Below are 26894 nucleotides of genomic sequence, written 5' to 3'. Positions count from 1 at the left end.
GCTAGCTTTGTAGAAACCATCAAAAAGATCTGAGAGGTGGCGTTTACTATTTGGAAAACATTTTCCAGTGTACCAGTTTCACCTAGACATAAAAACAAAATCCATCATTCTTTTCATAAAATGAAAAACAGTTAATGTTGAGCTACTGATAATTACTTGGTTGCTGGAATATAGCAACAGACCTATCATTATCTTTTCTAAAATGATCAAAGAACAGTAGCAATCAACAAATAATAAACCTCATAGCAAATATACTTTAATATTTGCTGGAGGAAGAATGTATGAGTTTGCCAGCTCAGTTTTTGATGACAGATAATTAGGTTAGCCGAGCAATGTAAAAGTAGCAATACTACAGAAAACCAAACCCTCACTTCACTTAATTGTTATGTCTTTGTTTTCATATTTAAAAAGTTCCTTACTCTCTGCTAGTGGTTATTTAAAAAAGAAGAAATGCAGTTTGTAAAATGATTCAAGGATTTTTCAAAGACCACCCTATATTAAGTGAAATAATTTGGCTTGTCAAGAGTAGAAATTTCTCACATTATTTATGTTGTTTATAATTTATAATATTGGAATATTTTATACATGTTGGGAAAAGATTTGATTCTGTCTTTCATCAAATCCTGTGAACTGGAGTTGTTTGCTGATGGGCTGGCTTTATGCAATTTTTCAGAGTAGGAGGACACTCCAATGAGAAAGCAATTTGCCCTTACTGATTTACTTTTATCATGGCCCAATTTACAATAATTCCTCAGATAAGTATGCACTTGGTTCTCTTTGGTCCCTATAGCAGTTGTCATAGCTGAAACAGACTCATTTTATTAATTCCATGACCTCTTAAAACCAGTCTTTACTTGAGTCATTTAATTGGGTTAAATGGAGGCTAACCAGGGGAACTTATATGCATATATGGACACAATAAAGTGGTGAAGGCCTGGGGGAGAGGGGTCAGGTGCAGTGTGTGTGTGTGGGGGGGGCATCAATGAGAAAAAAAAACAAAGGGGACATCTGTTATACTTTCAACAATAAAGAAAGAAAAAAGACATTGCTTCATCAATTTGTCATTAGATGAACATGTACATTTTCAAGGAAACACTGAGTTCTTAAAACTTTTGAAAATTATGACTCTTCAGATTGTATAATATTTATTTATATAAGTGTAAACAACATTCCTATTATTTAGAAGCATACACACAACCCAAAATTTCAAAATTGTAAACATTTTTATTTTAATTCATACATCATTCCTGTTTTATTTGGTGAAGTTTCTCTTTTTGACAAGGAAATATCAGTAATTTCAGTGTCTTAGAGTTTACATGCACAAATCATCATTTATTTTTACTCTTTTTCTTTCCTTGAAACAAATTTCTTAAAGATGAATGGCATTTCTTTATTCCTTATTGTTGAAACACCCCTGCCTTCTCAAAATCATCTCCAAGGGACTTTATTTATTTTTTTACAATGAATTAAGTTCAATCATTACGTAGCCCCTTCCTCACATAAATAATCATAAATTTTGAGTTATTACCACTTGGGCAATTGAGAAGTTTCTCTATATCCATATGCAATTTCATATCTTAATTTAAACCATTTTTTTTAACTTGGTTTTCATTGGAAGCAAAGTAAAATAGGTTAATCTTACTCATAAAAATTCAGTTTTCAAAGTCATATCATATAATGAATGAAATAGACCATACAGATCATTTACTCAACATAATTTAATACTTGATTTCTCTAATATCCTTGTCACAAAGTTTACTAAGCTCTTTTTAAAAACTTACAGTTGTATGAAATGTGCTACTTAATCTTTGGATAACTGTGAATGCTGGAAAATTCTTATGTTGAGATTATTATTATATTTAACTAGAGGCCTGGTGCGAAATTCCTGCACTTGGGGGGGGGGGTGGGGAGGAGGTTCCCTCAGCCCAGATTTCAAGAGGGTGCCGGCCAGGCCGAGGGACTCCACCGGTGCATGATTGGGGCCGGGGAGGGACCGTGGGAGGGCTCCAGTGCGTGTCCAGCCCATCTCGCTCAGTCCCAATCGGCTGGACCCCAGAAGCAAACTAACCTACCAGTCAGAGTGTCTGCCCCCTAGTGTCAGTACACGTCATAGTGAGCATTTAGCAGCCTTAGCATATATTAGCATATTAAACTTTGATTGGTTGAATGAATGACAGGACGACCAGACACTTAGCATATTAGGCTTGTATTATATAGGATCTTTTAATTTTATTTTTATGCATTTTTCTCAGAGTCCTCATCAATTTTAGCATTCATTCCTTTTTTAAGTAGCATGACTGTATAGGAAAGGAAATACAATTCTCCCTGTATTCTTGAGTTCTTAGGTGAGACCCCTGTGATAAAAATAAATAACAAGAGAAAAAAACAAGTTTATTATCATGTATACCTTATGCATACATGGGAGATACCTAGGAAAAAATGAGTAATTCATAGAGGTAGCTTTAGAATTCAGGACTAAATAACATCTTAATGGGGAAAGAGAAGGAGGGATATAATTCTCTTAGGGAATAATAATTTTTTGGAAAGATGAATGGGTCCTTAGAGGAATAGATGGGAGTTGTGATAAAGTTTATGACAAAGTTTGTCTGAGTATGATGTCTACTTTTAGCTCATCTCCTGTGATAAGAGCCAATCTTTTCTACTTGATGAAAACTCTTAAGGAGAGGATCTATGTCAGTTGGGTTACTTTCTGAGGATCTGTCTTTAGGTAGAGAAGGGGAGCTCAGAGAGAACCTCTCCCTGAATATTCTGGTTTTAGAGTGCCTACAGCTCAAAATACTTAATGTACAAACTGGCATATTTTGGGCTGGCATGTACTAAATTAGAGTCATATGTTAGGGTTATATATTCTGCCACCCTTCAATTGAAACTGAGCTAAACTCTTTGGTTAAGACAGATGTGACAGTGTTTTCCTATTAATCATTAAAAGGTATCTTGGCAAGGATTGGGCTGAATGGTAAAGAGAATTTGTAGTGTCTACCATTAATGTGGAGCAAAAGAGGGACGGTAACCATGTAGTAGCTTATATCTAAAAGAAATGTTAATTACAGTTTCTCATATTAGTTTAAAATACCCCAGAACACATGGCAAACTCTTCTACATTGTTATAATATTTAAATAATAGTTTACTATAATCCTCAAGATTTTCTTTTTTATCTCCATATAAATTGATATGTATTAAATCTATTCAGTGTATTCATCTTTATTTAATATATATTAAAGTTCTAGATTAATATTTTTAAATTTTATTCATCTTTTTATAAATGTTTATGAATATTAATTTAAATATTTCAAAATGCTAATAGTATTTTTTAACTGTAACCCCATTAATGTTTTGTGTTAGTTCAGTTCTGCCCTCTAACAATTACACATCATGATGAGATTTAACAAGCAAATATTTTATTCGGTGAAATACTGCTGTGAGAGAAATGAGAGGGAAGCAGGATAAGGCTAAGAGACCCTTCAAACCACATGCATTCTGACTCGGAGTGAAAAAGAGGGCGAGAAGATTGTATAGAAACATCCTAGCCTACTGTGTCTTTAAGTGACTACTCTGTCATTCAAGTAAGGTTTTGCACAATGATCAGTCAATCCTCCTTGCGTAGTGAGATGTCAGAGAAGTGCTGTGTCTCCGAGGAAGGACCTGCCTTAGCAGTTCTTTTCTCTGTCAGTATCTGTAAGCAGCCCCTAGGTAGCATGACCTTTATAGAAACACAGCAATAGACTTTAGGGCACAGCAACTGGACCTGGAGGCTATGAGGCACACTCTCAATTGCCACCACCTGTTCATATCTGCTAAGAGGTTTCCAGGCAATTAACTACTTGGATCTTTTGGAAAATAGTTATACTGTCATAGTCAGAAATTACATTTTATGTATTTTTTTACTTAATCCAGACAGAAATATCAAAATTCTAACAGTAATTCAAACACTTAATATTACCTTAGAATAAAGTAACTCTCATAGTCGAGTTATCATTTGGAAGAATGACATTTGCCCTTCATCTCAGGATGATGGACTAAGACTTATACACACTGAGATTCACTTGTCATCAGTTTTAAAGGTAAATATCATGGAAAGGTCAATACGTCTGAAATAGATCATAGAGTCTAAATGTGAATATTGATTTTGAATGGGAAATGCAGTATCTGACACAGTTTATAAAAAACTTATTAAAGACAATTACTTAAAACTTTTCTGAACAAATATGCAAAAACAGAGAAAAAGCATAATTTCAAAATCAGAAATCTATTTTTATGTACTTTGCAAAATGAAAACAATTTTATAAAAATGGCCAAAGGAATGGTGAATGAGCAATTCCAGTTTACATCTCAGTATACAAGAGAATTAAAATTACCCTACATTGAGGAATGTTACCATCATAAACTACACACAAGTTTGAACTTCAAGATTTTGAGAAAAGAGCTAGTGCTCTTGATTTCAAAGAATTAAAAAAAAAGCTATATGTAAACTATTACTATAATATAAAATAAACCCACATGCAGAGACTATCACTTGTTTGCTAAGGTTGTTTTCTATTTTAATTTAGATTTAATGTCTACTATGAGAGATGGTTTTACCTGAAATTAAACTCTCCTGCCATTTTATGGCACTATTCAAATCTTGCCTTAAAGATAATAGATTTTGCCTCTTTAACTATTGAAAGAGTGACATTTTACAAATGGTATTCCTCACTCTGACCCCATGGACCTACCATGTCAGAATCTTATAAGCATTATCCAAAAGAAATCAGAAATTTTAGATAAGTTCTTCAGCTAATTCTATAGTTTTAAAGTTGAAAGCCAATGAATAAGATAGACTAGATAAACTCTATTAAGAACAATAAATGAAACAAACAAACATACACACCCTAGATTGCAGATTTAGCTGTCAAATAGTATTTTGAACTGGAAAGGTATGTGACTAAGGGCCACAGATTTCTTGTATTCAAGATGAGGACACTTCATGGATCTGAAGAGAAGCAAAACTCCTAATAGTAAGCACACTTTTAAAAAGTTGTAAAAAATAGTGTGTAACCATTTGCTCCTTTATCAATTTAAAATTCTTATCTATAATCCATCTGAAGATTTCTGGGAGAGCTGGTGTCTCTCTCCTGATCTATGTCTTTTTAAAACTGTTTTTCTTGGTTAAATATGTAAAATTATATCACCCTGATAAAATTATTTCAAAGCTACAAATAATAGGAGTTCCAACGGGTGTGTTTTTTCCTTCCCATTTTCATTAAATTGCCCCATAGTAGGTATAAAAACAGTTTCTTAATTGGTACTGATTTGCAAATATTTTGAAGCCAAACATCCTATCTAATAAAAGAGTAATATGCAAATTAACCATCACTCTGCTACACCCACAAGCCACGCCCAGCAGCCAATCAGGAGTAAGTATGCAAATTAACCCAACCAAGATGGTTGCGGCCACGGAGTGAGCAGGAGGCTTGGGTTTCCCTGGCAATGGAGGAGGCCAAGCTTTCCACACACCCTGGCTGGCCCAGGCCTCCACTCAAGGCTACAAAGTTTCAATTATAGAAGATAAATAAATCCCAGATACCAGGGCCTCCGCTTGGGTCACTGGGGGGCGTGGCCAGCCTGCAAACCACCACAGGCCCCTTGCCCAGGCCGCCCTATGCCCCAAGGGAACCCCCACCCTGATCCAGGACACCCTTCAGGGCAAACCAGCTGGCCCCCACCCATGCACCAGGTCTCTATCCTATCTAATAAAAGAGTAATATGCAAATTGACCATCACTCCAACACACAAGATGGCTGCCCCCATGTGGACACAAGATGGCCACCACAAGATGGCCAGCAGGGGAGGGCATTTAGTGGTGAACAGGCTGGCAGACTAGGGAAGTTGAGGGCAACTGGCACTGCAGGGAAGGGCAGTTGCGGGGGACCCAGGCCTACAGAGGAGAACAGTTCGGGGGGAACAGGCCTGCAGAGGAGGACAGTTAGGGGTGACCAGGCCTGCAGGGGAAGGCAGTTAGGGGTGACCAGGCCTGCAGGGGAGGGCAGTTAGGGGCAAACAGGCTGGCAGGGGAGCAGTTAGGCATCAATCAGGCTGTCAGGGGAATGGTTAGGGTGATCAGGCTGGCAGGCAGAAGTGGCTAGGGGCAATCAGGAAAGCAGGTAGGCGAGCAATTGGGAGCCAGCAGTCCTGGATTGTGAGAGGGATGTCCGACTGCCTGTTTAGGCCCGATTCTACCAGGATCGCACCTAAACGGGCAGTCGTACATCCCTCGAGGGGTCCCAGATTGAAGAGGGCGCAGGCTGGGCTGAGGGACACACACCCCATGCACGAATTTTGTGCACCAGGCCTCTAGTGTCAATATAAATTAGATTTGTTACTCAGTAGAAAGAAAGCAATAGAGCCAGATTGAATCCCAGTGTAATTTTATAGCATCTATTTACAAACACTTTTGTATCCTAAACTGCATGGCATTTCAAATAATTAGGAGTTTTATGTGATACATATAACATTTACTATTATTGTTACTTCTTAAACCCAACAATGAAAGTAGATTTTAAATTGTAGAATAATTGTTTCATCTATATTTATACTGTAAAAACTGGGTCTAACCATTTGGAAACTAAAATTCTGTTATTTTACTATAGTCATTATTCAAATGGCAAAGATGTTAAAAAGTATTTAATTGAGAGAGGTTTATTGTCGTCTACATTTTCAAAAAAAGACTTAATTTGAAATGTTAAACAGTTATCCATGAATTAGTTTATACATCCCTAAGAAAATTATGTTCTAAGTATTTTGCATATAAATTCTGTACCAGTTAACTTTACTGGGTTGCACTTTTATCTGCAAAGATTTATTTCTAAAGAGATTTGGAGTCATTTTGATCAATTTTCTTCTAACTAAATGCAGCTGTTTATGGTAGATCCTTACAAAGTTATGTGATTCAGCAATAAAAGTTCCAATCTATAAAAGACATGGAGGAAGTTAAATATATATTGCAAAGAATCCAGGCCAAAAAGTCTACAGATTGTATGATTTAAATTATATTATATTCTGGAAAATACAAAAGTATACAGACAGTAAAAAGATCAGTGGTGGCAGGTTCAGGGGGAGGGAAAAAATGAATATGTAAAGAACAGGAGATACTTTTGGTCATTAAAACTACTCTGTATGATACTGTAATGGTGGATATATGATATATGCATGTGTCCAAGGTATAGTACTATGTAATAGAAAAAAATGACACCTGATGTAAACTGTGGACTTCAGTTAATAATGTGCTGACATTGGTTCATCAATTGTAACAAATGGACCACACTAATGCAAAACATTAATAATAGGGAAAACCGGGGATGCATGTGGAACTCTATACTTTCTGCTCAATTTTTCTGAAAACCTATAACTACTCTAAAAAACAAAGTTTATTAATTTTAAAAAAAGCGTCTGTTTTACATATAAAATTAGGGGGGTGAAGATACTGCAAATAGTAAAATAATAAAATAATAAAATTTAAATTTGATATTAATCATAACTAAGGTTCTTTAAATGAATTATTATTTAGTCTCTATTTAAGAATTCATTTAGGTGATTTTAAGATTTCAGTCAAAATCTGTGAATTTTGTTTAAAATGGCCAATAAAGCCCAAAGTGTTGTCCTTGGGGAGATAATGGGAGCTAGTGATGTCACCAGGAATATGTCAGGAACATGGGCATGAAACCCAACTCAAGTCAAACCTTGTGAAAGAACCTCTGCTGAAGGCCCTTCCTGAAGGCATTTTTAAAACAACTGAGGTGTCCTTCAGTAGATGGTTGGCTAAGGAAGATGTGATACTTATATACAGTGGAATACTACTCAGCCATTAAAAAAAAGATGAAATACTGCCATTTGAGACATGGATGAATCTTGAGAATATCGTGCTAAGTGAAATAAGTTGATTGGAAAAAGGTCAAGAACCATATGATTTCACTCATATGTGGTATATAAAACTGGAAGCAACAGCCTTTTTCATGTTTTTATTTCATAATCACCATGATCAACCACTAAGCAATGTGACAAACAAAATTGTCTTGATGTCTCTTTATAACCTAAGGTAGCATACAGTTTATTCATGATCAAAGCAGTCCATCAAAACCAGTTTAGTGTCACTTTTATAAATGCTTTCCTTTTTGGTAGTAGACTACTATCAATTTTAATTCAAAGTCACCGAAGGCATCCTTATTTTACTGAACTGAAACTACGATAATGACTAAATAAATTTCTCATAGAACATAATTATGTTTCTTAGGTATGTTACTTAAGAAATGTCTACCTACACAAATGTATATTTTTCTAATTTAGTTGGGACTATTTGATTGGAAGTGATAGGAATCATAGATAACTGAGAAGTAAAAGAAAAAAATAATTTTTCCATGACTGAAATAATGAGCTTTAAGTATAGCAGCATTTAAAATATTAGTCCAAGTGTAGGGATTCTATTTTAATCCCAAGTTATTTCATTTGTGTTGGTATCATGCTCAACAAGAACATTCTTATAGAGTACAAGCATTAAAATTCTAGCAAAAAATACAAAATGAACACTTTATTTTCTAATAAGCAACAGTAACATTTCTGGGCACAACTTTCATTGGCTTTGAGAGACATTTACCATGCATAAACACTGAGCAATGAGGATAAAGTGTCCTCAATGGCCAGAGAGAGCTAATGTGTTTATCCCTATATCTCAGGGATTGGTCGGCCCTACTCAAACCACTTAGAATGAGCATGGAGGAGGAAGAGTTATCCAAAGCAAATTCTGGATGCTGTTAACAAAAGAAGCCAGAAAGGATGCAGGAGAGTAAAATAAATAGTTATTGGCCAAGTAATGAATATATGGACCACCATTAGGTGCTGTAGCATCTGTAAGATATAGCACTTTATATTTAGGTAACTGAGTGAAACAATTATGTAGACGACAGTGCCAAAGAACATAGCAATTTGGACAAGATGTTTATGAAGGGTTATGTGTAATTACATTTTCAAACTATATTTGTGTCTCAGTATCTATATATGTAAAAGCCTAAGCAACCAAACGACCAGTAGACCGGTTGCGAGGATGTGCACTGACCACCAGGGAGCAGACACTCAAGGCAGGAGCTGCCCCCTGGTGGTCAGTGTGCTCCCACAGCCAACCTCCCACAGCCAGTCAGCCCCAATCAGCCCCAATTGCTGGTCAGGCCGAGGGACCCCACCCGTGTACGAATTTGTGCACCGGGCCTCTAGTTTGTTATAAAAGGCTTCAATAAAGACACAATAAACCTGATGAGTAAAAAGATAGATACAGAGGCAGTAAAGCACCAAACAGACTGTCAAATTACAGTGGGAAAGCTGGGGAGTGTTGGGGAGGGAGGGAAATAGATCAACTAAAGGACTTGTATGCATGCATATAAGCACACCAATGGACACAAGACACTGGGGGGGTGGGATAAGGGCTTGCGACAGGGGGTAGGGGAGGCTGGGGGAAGGTCAATGGAAGAAAAAAAAGGAGATATATGTACTAATATATGTAATATTTTAAACAATAAAAAAACCTCTATTAGCATTACAAATGAAAATTAATTTTGTAAAGTAAAAATTTTCTAGATGTAATTTACTTATAGGATATTTTTCCTTACATGATATTACCCTACTATCCCCCCTTTTTTTGATGAATGGAAGCTTTTGTAAATTTTATAATGCAGTCTTGATAACTTCAAATTTTAATTTTTTGCACAAAAATATGACTGCTTTAGTTTCATTGCATGTTCAGGAATTTTACCATGAGATGAACTACCAATAGCAATTTTAGTTACCATGTTAGGAATAGCTTTTTGTCCAGTACAATTAAATTTTCTTGAATATTCACTTATTTCAATTAGCCTATTTAAATTAATCTGAAAACTTGATTATTATTTTACTGTCAAATTTAACACTCTACCAACAATCTTAGTTTACCCTGTAAATATTAGTGGAAAGGATTATTTGCATTCTGGAATAGGCCCTGAGCATTCCTAGTGCTAGGCTGGATTTAGATATAGGGCAGCTGCTGTCAGCCAAGTCTCTGTCTGTTACCTGGGTCCCAATATGAGCTGGGCCAAGTCACTGTCTGTCACCTGTGTCCCTATCTGAGCTGGGCGTGGGAAGCAAAGCAGCCATGGGGGCAGGAGACCTCCCTCAGACAGGGTGAGGGTTCAGGCCCCTGCAAGGTTGGGGGGGGTTGGGGGTTTGTGCCCCACCTCTGTTGACCCCCAAGTTCTCTCCTGATGGCCCCACTGCGACTGTGCCTGTCTTAGGTTGTTCCTTCCGTGAGGAATCTTACCCGTCTCTGGCTAACCAGTCATCCTCCGGGGCCAAGGAGGGTGATGTGAGGTTCAGTTCTGTCTCCTTGGTAGCCTATGCCCCTGTGGCCTCCACGCCCAGCACCTGCCTTGGGATCCCCTGGCCTGCTGGCGGGGCCCCAGCACTGATCTCAGATCTCAGGGAACTCAGGTTTCTTCTCCAGGGAGGGCCCAGCTCACAGGACTGGGCGAGAGACAGATCCATGGTACCAGCCACCACAAGGCTTCCAGCTCAGCATGAACAGAAAGCTCAGGCAACAGCTGAGGGCAATTGGATTGTGAGAAGAGGGTCCCTCTTGGCACAAAAGGCAAGAGGGGCCAATATAGAATGCTCAAGTGCCTTCCCAGTGCCTTAATTCCTTCTGAAAGGGATTATATCCTTTCATGTCCTTTTTTTTTTTTTAAATTGCTGCCAAACATTCAAAGAATTAGTTTGTAAGTTTGTTTGGGATAATTGTACAATATGCTGTTGTCAAACTACAGCGGGAAGGCAGGGGAGGTTGCGGGGGAGGCTGTAAGAGATCAACCGAAGGACTTGTACGCATGCATATAAGCATAACCAATAGATACAAGACACTGGGGGGTGGGAGGGCAGGTAAAGGCATGTACTGTGGGGTAGTGGAGGCCGGGGACGGGGGGAGGTTAATGGGGAAAAAAAAGGAGACATATGTACTACTATTTGTAATACTTCTAACAATAAAAAAATAAAATAAAAAAATAAAAATAAAAATAACTATGCAATCATAAAAAAAGCAAAACTCTAAAAACTCTAAAAAAATAAAAATAAAGACACAATATATATATAATTGCTCTAGATTAGAAGAACTGAAAAAATGGGGATTAAAATGAGGGGTAACATTAAAAGTGTAAGTATTGAAAGACAAATACCATATGAAAGAAATGGCAATAGGATTTATCTTATCGGTTTGAGAAAACTAACTAAAGCTTATTAGGAATCAGATGAGTTAGACAGATTGACTAGACTACAGAAAGACTCAGAGATACTATTAGAAATTGTATTTAATAATTTTCTAAATTTATTGGAGCTGGATGATACAAATACCTGTGAATTATAAAAGTGAGATTATTTACATTAATTTATGCCAATAAAGTTATGATAGCTTAGAGTGACCAATATTGCATAATAAAATTGAGACTTTGAGAATTATATAATGAGTTGTTGAAAATATATTTTTGATTTAAATATGTATCATAGTGTGGCTACAGCTAAGCAAATTAAGTATGTAATTTCAAAAGGACTGTGAATTTTTTGATGCCATCTATTCAAATACTTTTAGTACAGTTAGAGCTTTGCAATCGAGCAAGAAAAAAGACGAGAAAGAGACATTTGGAAGCCATTTGCTTAAATATAACAACAACAAAACAATAGCAACATTTTACTCTAGCAGTTGAGACAGCAAATTGTATCTCTCTGTTGTTTTCAGTCTGGAAGGTGCTTTAGAGACAAGTGAAAAGAATTTTTAATGATATTTGGCAAATGATAAAGTAGTAGTATGTTCCATCTTAAATTAAATATAATGCAAGCAACAAGACATTATTAAAAGAACATTTGCATCATTTAAAATAATTTTTAGGGTTGGAGTCAATATACTTTCTGAAAAACTTCAGAAAATATTATTATTCACATAAACACACATACACATAAACTAATATTCTATTATTAAATTCAAAACTCCATCCTGGCAAAATGGGCAATAAAAAATTAATAAATTAATAATTTTCTCTAAACCTGCAGGCCTCCTCCAGTAAGTGAACTTGCTGCCAGAGGGACTGCGGTGGGTGTAATTTCTGCTGCGGCGGTCAATCAGAGTATTGTGTACTCCATTATTTCAGGAAATGAAGAGGGTGAGTAGATGTTTAGTCTGAGTTTTAACCATAAATTAATCAACTTGGATTTGGAATTAATTTCACATTGAATTATTGTTTACTCTATATTTTAAAAAAAAAAACGTTTCTGGCTTAAATGTAATTGGTAATTATGTGCTGAATCTGATTAAAAATCCAGTTACATTAATGAAAGTGATCCCCCCATGCCACCAGGAAATATTAAATATCTAATTCTAGCAGTCTTCTCCTGCTTCTCACTTAAGGATATTTTAATGACATTTCTTCAAATTTAATGTATGATACTTTCAGCTTAAGTTATAGTTATTGCCTTCCAGGAGTCTCTTCCCACTACTTCGTACCATCTACCACCTGTACTCCATGTCATATAGTAGCTAATTCTGAAGAAATTTTAGAACCATAAATGATTGTGAATGCCCAAAGAGGCACATGCATGACAAAGCCATGTATATTGTGTAATAATATTCCTTAAATGTTAAATTAGACATACAATTAACAACTGTAAGTAAACAAATAACTTACGTTTTGTCTACCCATCACGTTTCACTCAGAAGAGAATGGTTTGTGAGCCTCTAGGAATAAGTCCATAGCCCAGTCTTTATCACCCATCCTTTGTGTCACTGTTATCCACAAGTTAGTTGTCCTCTGCTTTTCCCTTTTGACAAACTGTATGGCCTGGCATATTATAGGTAGCCAAAATGGTTAATATATATTTAATAAATGCATGAAGAATAAATATGAAATTAATGAATTACTGTTAAGACTGTTAAGCAGCTTGCACAAAAAACTGTAAAGGCCTTTTTCAAGTGTTCCAACCATTACAAGAAATCACTGCCCCTAAAGCAGTGCTCAGCATCATACTTTTCTTACTGTTTTCTTCTTTGTTTCTACTGCTATGCCTCCCCACTAAACCTTACTAAACTTCCTTTTCCCTTGAAATTCCAGCATCGGACTGAAGCTGTGATTTCTCAGTCTGTTCTGATACTTCTTTCTGTGATTCTATCAAATCTCTTCCTTTAAAAAAGCAGAGGGATTCTACCTATTATTCTTCTTACCCCATAATGACCTTATAATTTATTGATTTATTAATTTATTCAACATATATTTATTGATTTATTTAATAAGTATTTATTGAGCACCTATTAGATACTAAGTGATCTTCCAGCCATGAGTGATAGAGCAGTGAATAAAAAAGGCAGATCCTTGCCCTCATACAAATTATTAAACTGATAAGTATATAGTATTTAGGCAGTAATAAATACTATGGATAAAACTAAAGAGAAAAATATAACATGAGTGCAAGAGGTGAGATAGTTTACAATTTACCAAAGTGTCCTGCTCTTCCTTCAAATATATATTAAATGGGAAAATTCATTGAACAAATGGACATCAGAGCAAAGTATTTGAAGCTATTTAAAATAATAAACCATATTTTCTAAATAATCACCATGTTTTTCCCTAAGGTGTTCTTAGCAGGACACTAAATCTACAGGATAATAAGATGCATTAAATCATAAAAAGTATAATAATTTAACAAGATAATAAAATAGTTGGTTAAACAAAATTAAATGGGTTTCTTTAAAACAGAATTTCTAAAAGTCTTTGGTACAACTTAATAAAAGGAAGATAAATGATCCAATAAAAAAATGGGCAACAGACCTAAATAGAATCTTTTCAAAAGAAGACAGAAGGAAGGCCAAGAGACACATGAAAACATGCTCAAAGTCACTAATTATCCGAGAGATGCAAATCAAAACGACAATGCGATACCATCTCACACCTGTCAGAATGGCTATCATCAACAAATCAACAAACGACAAGTGTTGGCGAGGATGCGGAGAAAAAGGAACCCTCGTGCACTGCTGGTGGGAATGCAGATTGGTGCAGCCACTGTGGAGAACAGTATGGAGTTTCCTCAAAAAACTGAAAATGGAACTCCCATTTGACCCAGTAATCCCACTCCTGGGAATATATCCTAAGAAACTAGAAACACCAATCAGAAAGGATATATGCACCCCTATGTTCATAGCAGCACAATTTACCATAGCTAAGATTTGGAAACAGCCTAAGTGCCCGTCAACAGATGACTGGATCAGAAAACTGTGGTACATCTACACAATGGAATACTATGCTGCCATAAAAAAGAAGGAATTACTACCATTTGTAGGCACCTGGATGGAATTAGAGAACATTATGCTAAGTGAAATAAGCCAGTCAATGAAAGAAAAATACCACATGATCTCACTCATTTGGGGATAATGAAAAACATTATAAACTGATGAACAAAAAGATAGATACAGAGGCAGTAAAGCATCAAACAGACTGTCAAATTACAGCAGTAAGGTTAGGGAGAGGTGGGGGAAATAAGAGATCAACTGAAGGACTTATATGCATGTATATAAGAGTAACCAACGGATGCAAAACATTGGGGGGTGAGGCATGTATGGGAGTGGGGTGGGGGAGGCAATGGTAAGATATGTACACATATAATACCTTAATAAAAAAAAATTCTTGAAAAAAAAAAATTAAAAAAAAATAAAAAAAATAAAAGTCTTTGGTATGGTAGAAGAATCTAGGGTGAGGGGTATATTATATATTGCTCCCAAATGCAACTGATCACAGGAACATTGAGTTCAAGGAGAATCTCAGAAAAAAAAGAATTTCAAGGCCTGTGATTAGGGTAACATTGATGTTTATAATTTCTGGAACATAAGTTTCCAAAGAGCTGAAATATAGTTTCCAAAAGCCAGCTTCTTGTCCCTGTATGCACTACTACTAAAAATGTGTTTTGAACTCACAATGCCTTTTAAGAATTGTTTTTACTTGAAGTTTGAAGAAAATGACCAAAAAATTACATTTTAATTCTAGGTAAGTTTGGAATTAATAACATCACGGGTGTTATCTATGTGAATGACCTTCTGGACTATGAAACAAGGACAAGCTATGTACTTCGAGTCCAAGCTGATTCCCTGGAAGTGGTCCTCGCCAATCTCCGAGTTCCTTCAAAAAGTAAGTTATATTATTTAAAGATTTTAAAATAAATGTATGGTGTTTCTGCTCATCTTACTTTAATTTAAAAATATATATATATATATTACAATTGACATACAATATTATATTAGTTTCAGGTGTATAACCCTGTGATTCTACATTTATATAGCTTATGAAGTGACCACCGTGATAAATCAAGTGCTCATCTGATACCATATGTATTAGTAGTTATTACAATATTACTATGTTCCCTATGCTGTACTGTACATTCTTATAAGTACTCTTTAACTACCAATTTGTACTTCTAAATTCCTTCACCTTTTTCACCCATCCCCCCCAACCCCTCTTTCACCTGGCAACCCTCAGAATGTTCTTTGTATCTATGAGTCTGCTTCTGTTCTCTCATTTGATTATTTTGTTTTTAGATTTCACATATGATTGAAATCATCTGATATTTGTCTTTCTCTGAGTTATTACACTCAGCACAATACGCTCTAGGTCCATTGTTGCACATAGCAATATTTCAGTATTTTTTAGGACTGAATCATAATCCATTTGTGTGTATGCACTACTTCTTTATCCATTCATGTAGTGATGGACACTTAGGTCCCTTCCATATCTTGGCTATTGTAAATAATGCTGCAATAAACATTTGGATGTATATGTCTTTTTGATTCTCTGTTTTGGGTTGCTTTAAATAAATACCCAGAAGTGGAGTTGTTGGGTGATCCTCCTTTGTTTCTGGTTATAGTCTTGTTAAAACTTACTATGTCTGGTATAAGTATTGCCATCCAACTTTTTATTTACATTTTCGTGAAATATTCTTTTCCATCCCTTTATATTCAGACTGTGTGTATTTCTCAATCTGAAGTGTATCTCTATGAGGGTCTTATTTTGTTATCCATTAAGCTATCATAATATGTCTCTTAATTGGAGCATTTAATATATTTACATTTTAAGTAGTTTTGATAAGATATGAGTTTATTGACATTTTATTATTTATATTTTTTAGGTTTTTTTCTTTTTCCTTCTTAAAGAAGACCCTTTAACATTTCTTGTAATATTGGTTTGATAGTGATAAACTCCTTCAGCTTTTCTTGTCTGGGAAGCTCTTTATCTGTCCCTCAATTGTAAATGACAGTTTTTCTGGGGAGAGTAATCTTGTTTGTAGGTACTTGCTTTTTATCACTTTGACCATTTTATGCCAATCCCTTCTGGCCTGCATAGTTTTTTTGGAGAAATCAGCTGATAGTCTTATGGGAGCTCTTTATAGGTAACTAACTGCTTTTCTCTTGTTGCTTTTAAGATTCTCTCTTTGTCTTTAACCTTTGGCATTTTAATTATGTGTCTTGGTGTGGCCTCTTTGGATGTATCTTGTATGGTACTCTCTGTGCTTCCTGGTCTTATATGTCTATTTCTTTCACCAAGTTAGGAAAGTTTTCTGTCATTTATTTTTTTTGTTTTTGGGGTGTTTTTTTTTTCAGATAAATTTTCAATTTCTTGCTCTCTCTCTCTCTCTCTCTACTCATTCTGGCATCCCAATGCTATAAATGTTGGTATGCTTGAAGTTGTCCAAGAGGATCCTTACGCTATTCTCATTTTTTGGATTCTTTTTTCTTTTTGCTGTTCCGATTGTTTTCTGCTTCTTTATATTCCAAATCACTAATTTGGTTCTCTGCTTTATCTGCTCTACTGTTAAATACCTGTAATTTAGTCTTCATTTTCAGGTCCCTTTTTTAAGCTGTTGAAGTTCTCACAAAGTTTCTTAAGCTTTCTTATATCCATTGTTTTTAACTCTGTATCTGGTGGTTTGCTTGCCTCCATTTTATTTAATTCTTATTCTGGAGATTTTTCCTGTTCTTTTATTTGGAAAACTAGAGGCATGGTGCATGAAATTTGTGCACCGGCAGGGGGGTCCTTCAGCCCAGCCTGCCCCCTCTCACAGTCTGGGAGCCTTCAGGGGATGTCCTACTGACAGCTTAGGCTGTGGAACGGGCCTAAGCCACAGTCTGGCCTCCCTCTGTGGGAGGTGACTGGGCTGATCAGGGGAAGGTGCCACCCTCATCACCCTGCTGCTGTTGCCACTGCCAGCCACTGCAGCTACCAAGGTGTTTTCATCAACATGGACTCCAGTTCCTTCACCAGGAAAAAATGTCTGTGTCCGCTTCAGGCCTGCTCAAGCCACGCCACGGCGGCTCAGGCATGCCCCCATGTCTGTGTCCCCACCCATTAGCTCCTGCCTGCGCATGCACACCCCAGTCTGTGTCCGCTCTGGGCCTGCTAAAGCCATGCCGCCACGACTCAGGCAGGCCCCCCTGTCTGTGTCTCTGCCACCAGCTCCTGCCTGCACATGCCTCTGTGGGAAGCGGCCTCCGCTGCCAAGGCAGCCTGACAGCGCTGGGCAGGCCTGCACATGCCTCTGCTGGGGGCGGAAGTCCCCGCCCCTGTCCCCACCCACGAGCTCCTGTGCGCATGCAGCCTGTTGATCAGTCGTGACTGGGACACCGTTAAGACCAATTAGCATATTACCTCTTTATATATATAAATGTTTCTTTGTCTACTCATTTCACTGCTTCCTTGTATTTGTTTCTATATATTAGGTATATCTGCTACATCTCCTGGACTTGGTAGAGTGGTCTTAAGGTGTCCTGTAGGGCTCAGTCATGAAGCCTCCCCAGTCACTGAACTGGGTATTTTAGATGTACTCCCTGTGTGCACTGTCCTGTTGTAGCTAAGCCTTGATTGCTGTTTGCATGTTCCTTGGAGCAATTGAACCCCCAGGCTGATTTGCAGCAGGAACTAGCTGTGACTGCAGCAAAGGAGCTGCTGTGCAGAGTCTGACCTCATGGAGTAGGACTTGCTACAATGGGGCTTTGATGCCCACCAAATCGCCCCTTTAGGTGTGGCTTGTGGAGGTGGTTGGGTTGTAATCTGGTGTGGTCTGAAGCTGTCCACCAGATACACTGGCTCTGGGGCCTCCCAGGAGGTGCACAGTCAGCCACCACTTGTGTTCAGCCAGGGTCACCTAGCATGAGCTACGGAGCAATATGAAAATGTTTGTGCTGGGCTTGAAGGTACCCAGGAGAGGTCAAGCTGTGGACCAAGGCTAGCTGCCACTAGTGCCAGACCTGAGGCCACTTAGCAAGACATATGGGGTACACAGAGGCCAGATGCTGGTTTTTGCTTGTTTGTTGTTAGAGATTTTAGGAAAATTCAAAGCATTAACCAAGAGAGGCCATTTGTATGGAAAAGCCACTGGAAATGGCTTGGGTGAACCTGCAAGTTGCATGGGGGTGGAGTCTCAGGGAATCACCAGAGCTGGGTGAACAGTGTTAGCTAGAGTGATGGAAACTCAGCTTTGATGCCCGTCTGCCTGCTTAGAGAGGATAGGATTCCGCAAGGGAACAATGCCCTCTGCCAGCATTTCTGTATGGGAGAAAACTGCCCCTTCAGCTCTTGCCCTGATGCCAGCCAGACAATTCAGTTTCTCCTTATATGTCCATGGTGCTTTTCCAGCTGTTGCCCCAGTGCTGGAACTTAGAGCAAGTGAGTCCAAGTAAGTACATATGTGGCTCCTTCTAGAGCAGTGGTTCTCAACCTTTCTAATGCTGCGACCCTTTAATGGTCTAGGTGACCTTGCTAGCAGTTCTCAACCTGTGGGTCGCGACCCACAAGTTGAGAATCGCTGCTGTAGAGCCTAAGACCACTGGAAAACACAGATATTTACATTACGATTCATTAACAGTAGCAAAATTACAGTTATGAAGTAGCAACGAAAATAATTTTATGGTTGGGGGTCACCACAACATGAGGAACTGTATTAAAGGGTCGCAGCATTAGAAGGGTTGAAAACCACTGTTCTAGAGGAACATGTGTGACTCCAGTATTCTTCAATCTCACTCAGCCACAATCCCTGCTGGTTTTCACAACCAGAAGGTTTAGGGACTTCTCTTCCGAGCACTGGAGCCCTGGGCTGGGGGTTCTGATGTAGGGCCAGGACCCCTCACTCCTTAGGAGAGATCTCTGCTGCTGAGATATCCCTCCTGATTTTTAACCACCACAGCCCTTTTCACGTCTCTCTTCCTCCTACCAGTCTCAATGTGGCTTCTTCCTTATATCCTTAATAATAAAGCTGTTCAGTTAGCTTTCAGGCAGTTCTGAATGATGGCTGTTCTGTAATTTTGTTGTAATTCTAATGTGGTTGTGGGAGGTTTTGAGTAACAAGTTTACTTGCACTGCCGTCTTGACTGAACTCGGCTCATTTTCTAATGAAATCCACATCTAAAAGTTCTCAGTGAAGAGGGGAAAAACCAAGATGGCGGCATAGGTAAACACCTAAACTGCTGCCTCGCACAACAATTTCAAAACTACAACTAAAAGACAGAACGGACACCATCCAGAACCGCAGGAAAGCTGACTGAGTGAAAATTCTACAACTAGAAGGATAGAGAAAAGCTCACAGAGAATTGGAGGTACGGCAAAGGGTCTTTGTGCGCGCAGAGAGGAAGGGCGGCTGAGAGCCTGGCTGACTTTCTCTGGCGGAAGGGGGAAGGGAGCCCCCGACCGAACTGAACCCCGGTTCTGACTGCACTGAAACCCTGTTCCGGGCGAGCCCCTGGGGACCCACGCTCTTGTGGGGGGAGTCTGGACTCTCGGGCGGAGACTCAGGAGCCGGGGAAGGCGGAGGACTGAAAGTCCGCTCGCGCCAGTGCGCACCAAGGCTGCGGAGGCTGCCACAGGCATTCCCTAGCGGAAGGGAGTGAGAGGCTCCTGACGGCACTGAACCTCAGTTCCGACTGAAGTGAGCCCCAGTTCTGACTGCAGTGAACCCCAGTTCCAGGCGAGCCCCCGGGGACCCACGCTCTTGTGGGGGGAGTCTGGACTCTCGGGCGGAGACTCAGGAGCCGGGGAAGGCGGAGGACTGAAAGTCAGCGCGCGCGCCAGTGCGCACAAAGGCTGCGGAGGCTGCCACAGGCTTTCCCTAGCGGAAGGGAGTGAGAGGCTCCTGACGGCACTGAACCTCAGTTCTGACTGAAGTGAGCCCCAGTTCTGACTGCAGTGAACCCCAGTTCTAGGCGAGCCCCTGGGGACCCACGCTCTTGTGGGGGGAGTCTGGACTCTCAGGCGGAGAATCGGGAGCCGGGAAGGCAGAGGACTGAAGGCACACACGTGCGCGCAAGGGCAAGGCTGACGGGAAGCCAAGACTGAGACTCCACCCCATCCAAGCTGAGCACAGAGGCTATTGCAATTTGGCAAGTCTAATCCTATAAGGCTGTCTCCAGCACCGGACTTCTCCCAGCATAGACACAGCTGATCCTTACAGCCAACTGGCCTGGAGGTCAATTCTTCCCAGTTACACCAACAACAATCAAGACTTAATTACAACAAGGCTGTACACACAGTCCACAAAGGGGTGCACCAAGAGTGTCCACCTCAGGTTAACTGGGGAGGCAGACCCACTAGGCCAAATTGGAAACCTAGCACACAAATCTACCAACCCAGGGAAGCAGTGAAAATGCGGCGTCTAAGAATCAGATCACAAACAAAAGAAATGGAGGAAAACAAACGACTGGACATAGAATTCAAAACCACAGTTATAAGGCTTTTTAAGAATATCCTAGAAAAGGCCGATAAATATAACGAGACCCTCGAAGAGATGAAAAAGGACCAACTAGAAATTAAACATACACTGACTGAAATAAAAAATATCATACAGAGACCCAAAAACAGACAAGAGGAACACAAAAATCAAGTCAAAGAATTGAAATACAAAGAAGCAAAAAACACTCAACCGAAAAAGCAAAAAGCAAAAAAAAAAAATCCAAAAAGTTGAAGATAATCTAAGAAGACTCTGGGACAACTTCAAACGTACCAACATCAGAATTATGGGGGTGCCAGAAGAAGAGAGAGAGCAAGATACTGAAAACCTATTTGAAGAAATAATGACCGAAAACTTCCCCCACCTGGTGAAAGAAATAGACTTACAAGTCCAGGAAGCCCACAGAACCCCAAACAAAAGGAATCCAAAGAGGACTACACCAAGACACATCATAATTAAAATGCCAAGAGCAAAAGACAAAGAGAGAATATTAAAAGCAGCAAGAGAAAAAACAGTTAGTTACCTACAAGGGAGCACCCATACGACTGTCAGCTGACTTTTCAACAGAAACTATGCAGGCCAGACGGGAGTGGCAAGAAATTTTCAATGTGATGAGTAGCAAGAACCTACAACCAAGATTACTCTACCCAGCAAAGCTATCATTCAGAATTGAAGGGCAGATAAAGAGTTTCACAGACAAGAAAAAGCTAAAGGAGTTCATCACCACCAAACCAGTATATGAAATGCTGAAAGGTATTCTTAAAGAAGAGGAAGAAGAAAAAAGGAAAGATAAAAATTATGAACAACAAATACATATCTATCAACAAGTGAACCTAAAAATCAAGTAAATTAAAAACCTGAGGAACAGAATAATCTGGTGAATATAATAGAATCAGGGGCATATAAAGGGAGTGGACTGATAATTCTCAGGGGGAAAGGGGTATGGGGGGGTTCATAAAGAGACTGGACAAAAATCATACACCTATGGATGAGGACAGTGGGGGGTAGGTAAGGGCAGAAGGTGGGGTGGGAAATGGGTGGAGGGGAGCTATGGGGGAAAAAAGGAGAAATAATTGTAATAATCTGAATAAAGATTTATTTAATAAAAAAAAATAAAAAAATAAAAAATAAAAAAAAAATAAAAGTTCTCAGTGAAGAATAAAGGAAGGCCATTAATATTCAGGGATGTTTTAATTTCTAAAATATGGCAATCCTGAGAGTGATTTCATACTCCAAAATTGTCAAGGCAATAACATACCATTTCTAAAGTTTGTATACAGTATTATAGAATACCATCATTATCTGTGTATGTTAGATTATAAACATTATTTCATCCCACTGTGAGGTTCTGGCTAGACCTCTGGAATATAGCATAACCACTAGATCTGTGAATTGTGTGGCTTCTGGTACTTACATATCTATACTAATAAAAGGGTAATATTCTAATTAGACCGGATAGACTGGATGTCTTCTGGACGTTCTTCTGGATATCCTTCAGGACAAAGCCGCAGTGGCTGCAAGGGCTGAGGGCAGCAGCAGCGGGGTGATGGGGGCAGTGCCTTCCCCTGATCGGTCCGGTCGCCTGTCACAGAGGGAGGCCAGACTGCAGCTTAGGACAACCCCTGAGGGCTCCCAGACTGTTAGAGGGGGCAAGCTGGGCTGAGGGGACCCCCCGCCGCCAGTGCACAAATTTTCGTGCACCGGGCCTCTAGTTTTCTTATACTAGAGGAAAACACATCTTAAAATTAATGACTAACATTTATCATAATTTATATGCTGCATTATATGTAATTCACACCCATTTCTAGGAGATGAGAAACATTAGTTTCACTACAAGGACATGATAAGGAAAGTTTAAGTGATTTTCTAAACATAGCACTTGTCAGTAAATGAAAAGCTGAAGTTTTAGGCTCACAACTTTTGACTCCAAAATCTTTCTTCAACATTCCAGTATCATATAGTTCATGCACACAGAGGAACAAGTAAAAGCCAGTTTGTGAAGGGGGCTGGCACAGATTCTGAGAGCTGTTACCAGCAATGGATAAATTCTATTCTTTTCCATTCACAGCCATAATACTCCTTTGCATCTAACTAATCCATCTTTCTTTTTTTCTTTTTTTTTTTTTCTATAGTCACACCAAAATTTTTAGAATCTAGGAAACCCAAGAAAACCAAATTTAATGTATCCATTAGAATAGAGTCTCAGATAGAGTGTGAAGAGTGAAACAGGATCTGAAACACTTATCTTTTACTCTGGGGCCATTCCTAGACATCCTATCACTCTATCAATCAACATTTTGAGAAGGGGAAAGAGGAAAAAAGAAGAGAGCATGAGAGCTAGAGCACACATATGGATGTCAGAGGGAGAGAGCCCACGCCTTGTAAGAGAAAGGAGAACAAGATGGGAGTAAAAGGCTGAAGATGCATTATAGAATTTTCTGTCTCAGTTCAGCTCTTGACGATCATAAATAATAAAGCACTCCTTTGCGTTTACTTCAAATCTCACTTACTGATCTAGTGTCAAGGGCTGCACAGGTACAACCAAATCATTTTAAATAAATATTTTTCAAGAAATATCTCTGATTTCTAGAAATAGAAATGTATTTAGTTCTTGTATGTGAATATAATACAACTACCCTCATTACTGTAATTTGAATGTAAATCTAAGGCTAATAATAATTTACCTAATGCACACATAAATGCTTGTATGTGCCCTATTATGCATGTAGAGGTAAGACTGAATAGCCAATTCATGAATTATATTCTTGGAAATGCATAAAGCCTAAAAGCTAAATGCTAGTTTGTTTAATGCCTGGTTCTTAGCTATTGTTATTTACATTTCAAGACTAACCTTTGCCTCTTGAGTGTGAAGTACAAACTCATGTATTTTTAACACATTTCACTTATTAATGACTGTTAATGACTTACAACCAATTTCTATCCATTAGCTATGCAAATAAGATCATTATGTAAATTAAGGTTAATTAATTAATTGTCTAAAGGTTCATCCCTTCTTCAGATTAGCTGCCCTGTGCTCTTTAGCTCTACCACATATCATAGGGATACAATAGTAAACAGAATGAATTTAATTCATTAAATAAATATTTTATTGTGATTTCTTTACCAAAAAGTTACTAATGAAGCTATTTTTAAAGTTTTACAACTATGCTGTAACTAGATTTACTATTTAAATGCAAATTAATAATTAAAATAGGAAAATTTTTGAATTTATTTCCCAAATTTGATAGCAGCAGTATTTAAAACATTTTAATCTTTTAGTATGGAACATTTCAAACGTAAATAAAATTATAGAGACTATTATAATGAACCTCACTGTTTCAGCTTCCCAGATTCAATATTATCAAGGCCTGGGCACTCTTTCATCTCTACTTCCAACTGCTTCCTCACTCTATTATTTTGAAGCAGAGCAGAAACATAATATTTCGTCTGTAAATATTCCAATATGTACCTCTTACAGATAAGTACTCTTAAAATTTATCACAATACCATTTTTACTCCTTCCCCAATTAAAAAAAATCACTGGATATCAACAAATATCCAGTTAATATTCACATTAAAAATTTATTCACATCAGAATCTAAATAAGATCCATATATTGTAATTGGTTGATATGTCTTTAGAATTTCTTTTAATTTATAGGCTTCATCACTATTACACTTTTTTATTCACCTTAATATTTATTTTTTCAAAGAAACCAGATTTCTGAAGTCTGAGTTCTGATGACTGTTTTCAGTGGACCATTTCATATTTTTCTGCCTCCTTTATTTCCTAAAAATTGGCAATATTTATTTTTTCAAAGAAACCAGATTTCTGAAGTCTGAGTTCTGATGATTGTTTTCAGTGGACCATTTCATATTTTTCTGTCTCCTTTATTTTTTAAAAAACTGGCAATTAGGCCCTAACCGGTTTGGCTCAGTGGATAGAGCATCGGCCTGCAGACTGAAGGGTCCCAGGTTTGATTCCAATCAAGGGCATGTACCTTGGTTGCGGGCACATCCCCAGAGGGGGTGTGCAGGAGGCAGCTGATCGATGTTTCTCTCTCATCTGATGTTTCTAATTCTTTATCCCTCCCCCTTCCTCTCTGTAAAAAATCAATAAAATATATTTTTTTAAAAATTGGCAATTAGATCTGGAGTCCTGATTAGATCACTAAAGGTCCATGAATGTTGATAAAATGCAAACAATTACTGGGCCTGAAAAGAAAAACCTTATTACTTATGAAAGTATTATCAGGAATATCAGCACAGCAATGAGCATAATGGCACAACTCCCTAAATTTCACAGGCAAAGTGTAGGGCCAGATAATAGCTGCACATGATCGGCATGCACCCCAGAAGAACTCTGAACTTAGAGACTGCCACTTTATAGAAAGCAATCACAAGTCTTTCTCAAAAGAGAGATAGGCTGCCCTAGCTAGTTTGGCTCAGTGGATAGAGTGTTGGCCTGCGGATTAAGGGGTCCCGAGTTCGATTCTTTCTGGTCAAGGGCACATGCCTGGGTTGTGGGCTCAGTCCCCAATAGGGAGTATGCAGGAGGCAGCTGATCAATTATTCTCTCCTCATTGATGTTTCTATCTCTCCTTCTCCCTCTTCTCTGAAATAAATAAAAATACATTTTTTAAAAAAAGAGAAGAGGTAGGCTAAATGCTGGACTACATGAGGCATCCCTACAAACTTTCTCTCACTTTTCAAAATTGCCAGCTGCATAAACAGTCCTACATCCCAAGTAAAAAAAGGTCAGGGCATTGCAACCTTGGCACACCCAGCAAAATGTATAGAAGCACAAGCTGCCCGAGGTGTATGCCTCCCAATATGTGGCTATCCAAATCTGCCTGTCAGTTATGAGAGAGGATTCCATAAGATTCAGACATTACATTGCCACCTTAATCAGTTTCCTCAAATATTTAAGTACATTTTTTAATCCAAGGGTATTTGAAATATTTGTTGAACCAGTGGAATTGTTTCACAGTTGATGAATTTGGGAGTTTTGTAGTCTCTAGCTTTCACATTATATTAGCTGTTACCAAGTTAATAATTTTCCCTCCAGTGCTTTAGATCTTTTTATTCAGATCTTCTAGATATCTTTTTCCCTTTATTAACTACTGGCTTTTATCTTTTAAACTGAACTAGTCAATTTTAGAAGTAGTGGCAACATAGTAAATATATGATCAAACACATGAATTATGAATAAAATAACTCAAAGTAACAGAAACATTTTTAAAGAGCACATTTTTCCAATAATTTATTTTAAAAAATTATATAGAGAAAGTTTAAGTAATTTTGGTCTACTACTTCGTTATATTAGTGCTAAAATAAAAGTAGTAAAGATAAAATATATCCCAATAAATCACAAATATATCTCTTAAGTTGTTTTCTATTCAACGTCTCTAGGCTAAACACATCACTGACTATTGGTTTAGAACCTACCAAGATGTCTGGTGGCAGTACACAATTCAGCTTAGTACAGAAGAGGAAACAACCAACATATGAGTGATCAGAGAAGAATTTTCAAATGGGTTGCCCTTTGAGCTCTATTCATAAGAATGAGTAGAAAAGGTTTGAAAGAACAGTTCCAAAGACAGAAAGCATATATTAGAATTGACAAAAAAATAAATATTAAACTGGAACTTTAAACAAAAGTACCAAGAAACAATAGACCTAAAATTACCAAGAAATGTGCAAGAATTAGATAACAGATTATCAAGGATATTTAACATAAGAACAAAGAGCACAACAATTAACTGCGCTAAACACTCTTACTTCCAAAGAGAATAAAAAGGGTCAAGCAAATAGCTTTAGAAATTATTTTGGGCGAAATATTCCTGTGGGGGAAAAATCATAAAGATGTATTTGCATTCTCTTTCACAATATGCTCATTCCCGGAAATGGGGGATTGTGGTAATATATATTCTTCCATCTCAAGTTTAATGTTGTCAACTAGAGTAAGACCACTATGTATTACTATGTATTAGGGGGGGCACACAGTTTTTTACGACCTCTACTTCAAACGTAATATTAAAATGGTTATGGAATTTTATTTATACACTAGAGGCCCAGTGCAT

General features: G+C 38.0%; 1 protein-coding gene across 1 annotated transcript in view; it reads left to right on the top strand.

Annotated features, from left to right (window-relative positions):
- The window catches only part of PCDH15 (protocadherin related 15), a gene marked incomplete at its 3' end in the record, with an annotated part of 1266261 nt that overhangs the window by 1114328 nt on the left and 125039 nt on the right, over positions 1-26894 (top strand). The window contains exons 28-29 of the mRNA XM_080641959.1: positions 12113-12222; positions 15091-15231. Coding sequence (XP_080498085.1) covers positions 12113-12222; positions 15091-15231 — 251 coding nt within the window. The remainder of the gene's footprint in view (positions 1-12112; positions 12223-15090; positions 15232-26894) is intronic.

Source organism: Plecotus auritus, assembly GCF_963455305.1.
Source record: "Plecotus auritus genome assembly, chromosome: 9".
Classification (NCBI taxonomy): domain Eukaryota; kingdom Metazoa; phylum Chordata; class Mammalia; order Chiroptera; family Vespertilionidae; genus Plecotus; species Plecotus auritus.
This window is presented reverse-complemented; position numbering and strand designations above follow the sequence as displayed.